Here is an 8344-nt window from a genome sequence, read left to right as displayed (position 1 = left end):
TTCCAGGCTTGCCCTCTCTGAACACAGGAAGAGGTTTCCAGACAGCTGCTGACAGACAAAGATACTTGGTATTTGGTTGGTCTGACCTGTCTGCGCTCTCTCGCTGTGTGGTAGTGACTTAGTGGGTCTGAAAACATTCCCTGTGGCACAACAGAGGAAGAGGGCAGAGGATAAACAGCGAGGTATGAAAACATCAGTCTGTGTGTTAGCAGCGTTTAACACATGCCTGCAAAAACTTTTCATCCATCTTTTATTTTTTATTCTATTGGTCAATTCTTTATCTACAAATGACAGTAAATATCCTTTTATAACATTTAGTTTCACCCAAATTCCTAAGTTTAGAGACATTGTTCCTTATCTAGCCACCAGAGGTCAGCCTTTTATTAACAAATTCTAATGCGCTGCGTTTTAACCCTGAAGAAAACTCACACTTTCTGGAATATTAAATAAATTACTAATGATGCGCGTGCAGTGTTTGCATCTTCTGCACGGCCGGTTGTTGTCGGCTACAAAGTTTGTCCCACCTGCAATAACAGGGTTGAAGTTTCTGTGACACAGGTGATGCCAGTGTAAAAACCCCTCTGTCATCACAATGCATTTCGGTTTGAGGCTCACAAGCAAAGTATAGAGTACGTCCCTGTTGCCGTGCATTTGTTAAATGATGGGTTTCGTCAACAGGAGACAAACAGGCAACAAAACTTAGCCTTAGCTGAACAGGGACAGAAATAACAGGTTTACAGGCCAAAATATTCCCAGTTGTCTAAAAGCATTTTCAACATCACTTGACAAAAAAGATAGCCAGTATGTTCTGAAATTCCTCGACGTTGCGTAAAATGGTTTTCAAGGATTCTCTTGAGTTTCATGTCCCTTTTGTTTGAGCCATGTAAGGGTTCGAGCGGTGGCTCTAAGATGAAGGTTGTCTTGTCTTCGTCCTTCTGGAGAGTTTGTAGTTGAAGTACATGAGAGCCTTGGACTGCGGGGCTCTCCTGGGCCAGCAGGTGCGTCCGCTGCCAAAGTAGTCCCCCAAACACTGACAGGTGTAGGAACCATCTGTGTTGACACACTGAGCGTGGCGGCTGCACCGGTGAGACCCGGTTAAACATTCGTCCTTATCTGTGCAGGGGAATAGAGGGAGATAAGAAATGTGAATAGGTGACTAATGCTTGTGAGATATTTAATCATCTCGTTTTTTTGTTTTCGCAGCATGAATTTAAGCCAAAGCTGCTTCATAGTTAAGTCACATTAGATCAGTGTGTTGAAGGGAAAAGGTTTTTTTTCACAACCGTCTGTTTCAAACCTGCTAGAGAGATAATGTTGCAATGCTCATCACATGGATGAAAACAGAAAACAGCTCGTGTGTGAGCCCACAGCTGAGTGGGTGAGCTGCGAGTGCTCATCAAATAAACATGGTTTGTGGATCCTCCGCTGCCAAAGCACATCTTCACTTGATCCCCCTCTCTGCCAATTAACGCAGATGAGGAGAACATGTGGAGCCGTGCTCTGATCCATTCAGTCATTCACAAGGGCTGACATGGAACCGGTCTGAATGTGGCTTCAAAAATATCTTGCTCATGGGCGTCCCTGTGAGCGAGTCCGGGGTGGATAACACATCATCTTAACATGCGTGGTCGGAGAGCTTCCCCTCAAATGTTTATTTACACAAATTATGTCAAAATGAAAAACATAAATCTTATATTCAAGCACATCCTCACATAGTGTAGAGGAGAAACCATCTGCAACAACAAACAGAGAGGGATACTTTTACCTCGGCATTGCAACGAGCCCTTGAGCGTCCCCATCACAAAACCGTCTCGGCACACACACGTGTAGCTGCCAAACGTGTTCCTGCATCTCTGCCGCGGTGGACACGCGTCAGTCTCCCGCTGACACTCGTCCACATCTGCAACAAAACACAAACACGTGTCCGACCCCAGAAACATGTTTGTTTCATTTCATTGTGAAGAGGAACAGTACAAACTGTTTGTCCTTCTTTCACACACATAAGGACTTTGAATTGACTCTCAATCATTGTGAACAGCTTAACCAAGATATTATCTCCAACCTTAACCATGACTAGTTCATTCATGTCTTAGAGAGGGTCCAACCACAGCTCACATCTTACCCTTAACCTTAACCCGGACCTCAGAAATTCCTTTTTTTCCCCATTATGACAGGGCTTTGGTCGCCATGAGGTCTACTGGTCCTGACAAGGTTGCTGTTTATGCTCGAAAAGGTCCTACGAATGCACACACACACACACGCACACACACACGCACACGCGCACACACACACACACACACACACACACACACACACACACACACACACACACATACACAAACACACACACACACACACACACACCTAACCTCTCAAGGACAAGGTGCCCAAATGTTTCTTGTCTCTGCTCAAAACAATAATTACCTTCAAAAAGACTCGAGGGGCACAAATTAGTACTTTGACCTTGCAACCACCTCTTTGTACTGAAGCTTTGAACGACGCACTGCTGTTCAGAAACGGGGAGTGACCCAAATGCACAAATGTTTTACTCGAGGTGTTATGTCCCTCGAGACTTATACACTGTACATTTCTTAGTAAGGAACAGATACAGCTCTTGAAATAATCTCACACCAGTTTTCTGAAATCTGGGCATCTCTTTTTCGAGAGACAAAGACAAAAGCGCAGATTACTCGTTGCTGTGGAGGGTGAACATTTCCCACCGTGAGCGTCCCCACAGTGTGAGAAAGTCTCCTTTAACAGCCGTGAGAGAGGCTGAGGAGGGATCCCTTCATTACAGGACAGGAGGCGCCGGCTGCTGCCGAGGTATCGAGAGGGACATAAAGGAGAGAGTACAGGGTCCCTTTGTTTTTACATCAGGTAATTAAAGGCTTTTTCTTTGTAGGTGGACAGTCCCACCTACCATCTGCCATCGGAGAGTCAGCTGCAGGTAGATGACGTGTGCACGCAAATAAAGATATCTAGAAAACATATCCCAAAAGAGGTGGTGGGAATACAACTGGAAGAATCTGCTTCTAAGGCTAAGAAACGTGAGAACATATCTAAACATGTGAGGCGTCTATCTACAGTAGCTGTGAGTGGTTCACCGTGCTAATGAGCTGAGGGGGTGTTTCTGAAGAGGCTCTATACCTTCACAGGTCTTGTTGTCAGCGGCCAGGTGGAGGCCGGGGGGACACAGGCAGCGCAGCTCTCCCCCTCTCTCCATCTGGAAACCAAACTGGCAGCGCGGAGAGGAACATGCGGCCGCTCCTGGAAGACAAACAGGGAAACACTGGCTGAGGATCCAACCGAGAAACGGGCCACTGGATCTCACACACACACACACACACACACACACACACACACAACACACACGTACACAAACACACACACACACACACACACACACACACACAACACACACACACACACAAACACACGAGGACAGGCTCCGCAGCACTGGGAGCGGTAATGAAGCCGTGAACAAAAATGGTGACCAAAAATCTGTATCTTACATAAATCACACATTTACATTGCTGCACTTGAAATACCACATCACCACAAAGCTATGTTATGATATCACATTCTATAATATAAACTGTGAATATCTAAACATTTACGTGAGCTAAGCAAGGTGTGTAAACTCGGTGCCAAGTCCTCGGATACTTTAATCTCCAATTATGGTATAAAGATGGCAGATGGGCTTTCGTGGAGAAAATGATGCACAACGTCAGAAAAATCATCCGTCAGCACAGAGATGTCCTTCATGTGGGTTTTTTTTAAATAGCGGCCTGTTAGTTTTAAATGTTCTGTTTAAAGAGGAAATGACTCACTGGTGCAGGTGTATCCATCTGCGCCGAGCGTGAATCCAGGTTCGCAGTAACAGCGATAGCTACCGTGTGTGTTCATGCAGCGCTGGGAACACGGCCTCTCCAGCAAACCGCATTCGTTCACATCTGGAGTCAATAGGAAACATTCTTCAAGCAGCGTATAGAAGTCCTTGCGCTAAATGATGCAGAGCAACACAGGTAATGGTGGAGAAATTAAAACCATAGGTCCGATAATGGTTATACTCTACCTTCATCACACAGGGGGCCTTCGTAGCCTCTGGAGCACAAACACTTCTCTGGTCCCACGCATTTTCCATGTATGCACGACGTCTTGCACACAGCTGTGGATGACAATGGACAAATATAAAAACCCAAATATATTGTTAATAGATGTAAAAATTAAAGCGCCATATATGTTTTTGTTTATATAGTAACTGTGTTGGCAAACAGTTGCCTATTTAAATGCTGATGAATGGAGGGTTCTCCACTTGTAGAAAATTAAGCTAAAATATCCTGGTGTGCCGCCATCTTGCACTTTTGACGTCATTAAACAAGCATTAAATAATTTATTAAAAACAAACTTACAGGAAAAACAAACATATACATATCATCGCTGTGATAAGCACCAACTAAAATAACAGCAAAAATGATTTCAGATGTATTTTTACTTTGTTCCATGTCTCATCTACTAACATAGAGGTGGCGGGGATTATGACCTATACTGTAGCCAGCCACTAGGAGGCGATCATGATAATCAGGCTTTACTTTTGGGGAACTGTTCTGTTGTCCATCCTATTCTGTAAAAAAACTAAAAACTAAAAAAGCTTAAATATGTTAAAACACTCTATGGAGCTTCGGGGGGGGGGGGGGGGGGGGGGGGGGGGGGGGCAGCTGACATCGTTCTCATTACATTTATTAATTTGATGCATTGGCAATGTACAAAATTGTAGATGTAAAAAATTAAGTATTGCATTTAAAAATCTACTTGGCAAAGAAACAGCCAAATTGACTTGGGACTTGAATTCTTTTAGTGTGTCATATTACACTGTATATACATTATTAGTTATGTAAATGTAACATTCAGTTTTTAAGGTAGTTGTTTGGCGTAGAAGTAAAAAGACCCTGAAACTATACTTAAGTGTAGTTTTTAGGTACATTTACTTTGTTTTCTCCACTGATACTGATAAAGAGGAAAAGGTGCATTGACATGAGGGTAAAAAAACTTATATGAATGAAGTTGCCAAGAAAAAAAAAACCCTATGTTCTTTACATTTATTTCCTTGTTTGTTGTTTTGCTGAGATGCTGCACTGATAACCTGTGAACTCCGGGTCTGTGTCAGTGTAGCTGTCACTAAACGGCAGAGCGACTTACGCTGACAAATGCCGTTAACATTCCTCCATCCCACACAACAGGAAGTAGTTTGACCATAGCTGCAGTGTCCCGGCCGTGCGCGACCCCCGCTGTGCTCCAGCACATCCTCCACTGACCTGTGGAGACTGGGACAGAAGGTTATCAGATCATTAAGCATCGTCTCGCCTTCAGGGCTTCACATTCCCAACAAAGACTCCTGGTCAAAGACTAGATATCTCATTCCGAATCATCTGAAGACACATTTTGGCCTTTACAGTTTTTCCTGGAAACAGTTGTGTAAGTCTGAAAAAGGAACAGCGATTGCAAATCACAAAAAGATGATAAATCAAACACAAATTGTAAAATGGATCAATATGGTGGATGCACACATACTGTAAGATAGCTGTCAGATTACTTACACTGACCTCATTAGTGGGGCTTTATTGAAGGCACAATATATTGTGCATACATTTTACACTCACTGTGCAAAATAACACAAAAACATGATAGTTCACTTGAAATTGTTTGTAATTGTTTCTAGAAATGTAGGTACAATTTAAAAATGTTACCATCTTTTATGATTTCTATATTTCTTTTTTTGGCATTTCTGCTGTATTCCACAGAGGCAGTCGACAGTAAAAGGTTGACCTCATTTAGGACATTTGTACTTATATCCTGACTATTGAAATATTGAACTTGTTCCCTCATTGAAATCTTCAAATCTTCTTCAAAAACCTTTTGGGGCATTTTCACCTTTATTGACACCCGTGAAATGAGGAGAGAGAATGGGGGAAGACACGCAGCAAAAGGCCGGGTGGCCATTGAACCTTGGACCGCTGCAGGAGGATTCATGTGGGGCGCTTGCACATTTACTCATTCTAACTTTTCTCCCTGCTTAAAGTCTAACTACTTCTTGTGTTGCCATTTCAACTGCAATCTCAACTATTTGTGTTTTGACTTCCGCTTCTGCTACAATTTCACCTGCTTCAAAAGTTTAAAGTGCATTTAGAATACAGGACAAGATGTTGAATAGATAAAGTTTTCAAATTTTCTTCAGAGAATTTGTTTATTCCAGTCTTTCACATCTTTGGTTACACATATTCTAATCACGTATAACAGGATGTTGGCAGTTCCGTACACTGGAAACCACTGTTATGAAACACCTTCCTCATTCCCTTATTGAATTTCTCAGAAAACAGAAAGAAATTCTGAGCAGTCATAACTCCTGCATCATTAAAATCTGCTGTCATAAACAAAAGTGCAATAAACTACATGGCATTCAAAAGCACTGAACAAGCTTCACTCATAGCTGCTGTTAAATCTCCTCACACCCACACGGCAATAAGAGCCTATTAAATGATTAGACCCAGGCCAAGTAGGTTTATTTCACATGCTCGCACCGAGCGTGTGTCCGAGAGAGAAATCCACAAACCGACATCATCCTCATGCAATATCTTTATCTCAGGAAAACGAAAGGAGTCCATATTGTTTTAATAACTCTAAAAACATCACAAGTTAAAAGTAAAAAAATGGATTTTCTTTCTTACCTTGCCACAGAGATGCTGATGAAATGCACCATCACCACAAAGACCCGCCGGCTTATTTCAACCATCTTCTTCCACCACGTTTTAACCTTTTAAGAACATATTCGCTTCCTCTTTGCTCCGACACCTTCGCTCTGTCACAGAGGCGCTCGTTTTGTGATGTGTGTGTGTGTGTGTTTAAAAGGTAATTTTGGACGTGTTTGTGTCGGTGTGAGTGTTTGAGGTGTGTGTGTGTGTGTGTGTGTGTGTGTGTGTGTGTGTGTGTGTGTGTGTGTGTGTGTGTGTGTGGGGGGGGGGGGTGGGGGGAGGTCACATGGTGTAATTGTAAGGTGCTGAGAGAAGGAGGTGTGACAGCTCACCTGTGTGCAAAACAGAGAGGGACAAAGAGGGGGGGGGGGGGGGGGGTACAAAATGAGAAGGACTTCAGAGGAATATTTGTTGGAGAATGCAAAGAAAACACCAGTTAAATAACTGGGTGGTGAAACAATGGTCCGCTCAAGGTCCACTTACTCCCTTCTACATCACATGTGATTCATTCTTCAATCATTTTCTGTTGTTGTTTATATCTGCGTAAATGTTGAGCTTTAACCAAGAAACTGTAGTTGACAATAAAGGTCTACCTCTTCACTTTTCTACCATGTGACATTGTTTTCACCAGCCCGACTGTGTAGCTTAAACGAAGGTCCTTTTGTCAACTGCAAGAATGTCAAGTTCAACTTTTGAAGGAGCAGTTCAACATTTTAAGAATGAAGTCATGAACACTTGTCATAATTAATCCATTTGTTGCAACGGATGGAAATATTTGTAAAGTGCTCCCTGGATTAGCCACGCAGCACCCTAAGCTAAAGAGAGAGCACAATGCAGAAAAGCCCCAATAAAGAGTGAGAGAAGACATCGAGTAACATTTAAAACTCTTGAGCTCGGTTAAGATTCTAACCTTAAATCTGTCCTGTGTTGAGTTAGATAAGAATATAAACACCACTCAGCTGTTTATGACTAAATCTGAAGCTGGAACCAACAAATAGTTACCGTTATGTCTTCTGGTGTTAATGGACACTCGGATGCAGAGAAACAGGAAATGATAAAACTTTACTGAATAGTCAGAGAACATGGAAACACAACCAAAGCTGCTTTTAGACGTGCAAGTCCAGGACATTTTGCGGAGGGGCTGTATGTGAGAACACAAATCGGAGCCATACACGAAGAAGACACAGACGAAGATGCCAACTTGTAAAGACAATGAGATTTGAGAGCTTTTGGTATTAAAGACAGACATGCTGTCGTCTGCATGCTCCACCCAGGTGCCCTCGCCTCAATGTTGTGAAAGTGTCTGACCCGGAGAATCTCCTGGTATGATCCTCATATGTGAAAGGCCAAGGCATCCAATTTTGCTGGACATTTTCCAAAGTTCAATCTGGCAATCAATCACTCTTCTTTTTGTTTGCTGCTTATTACATGAAAATAAGTTTTATTAAAACAATAAAGGAATACTTAAAGTCAAAGACGGACACAGAGGATGACTAAGTGTTTTATAAAGACTGGGACCAAGATCTCAGGGTCGGAAATAAGCGCTGGCAGCCTCAGAGGTCGGGCCTTTGAAGCCTTAACCATTACCAGCTCTG

At 42.7% G+C, this 8344-nt stretch overlaps 1 protein-coding gene across 1 annotated transcript; it reads right to left on the bottom strand.

Moving 5' to 3' along the window:
• Positions 1-286: 286 nt before the first annotated feature.
• On the bottom strand, positions 287-6852 carry LOC117763093 (nephronectin). The gene is made up of 7 exons (XM_034587986.1): positions 6726-6852; positions 5200-5324; positions 4076-4168; positions 3831-3953; positions 3148-3267; positions 1766-1900; positions 287-1113 (listed from the first exon to the last, which is right to left on the bottom strand). Exons 1-7 carry the CDS (start codon positions 6788-6790, stop codon positions 905-907), a joined length of 870 nt encoding a protein of 289 aa, XP_034443877.1. The 5' UTR covers positions 6791-6852; the 3' UTR covers positions 287-904.
• Positions 6853-8344: the final 1492 nt, after the last annotated feature.

The sequence above is a fragment of the Hippoglossus hippoglossus genome, chromosome 1, assembly GCF_009819705.1.
Source record: "Hippoglossus hippoglossus isolate fHipHip1 chromosome 1, fHipHip1.pri, whole genome shotgun sequence".
Classification (NCBI taxonomy): domain Eukaryota; kingdom Metazoa; phylum Chordata; class Actinopteri; order Pleuronectiformes; family Pleuronectidae; genus Hippoglossus; species Hippoglossus hippoglossus.
Note: the sequence above shows the minus strand (reverse complement) of the source record. Positions and strands in the feature narration are given on the sequence as shown.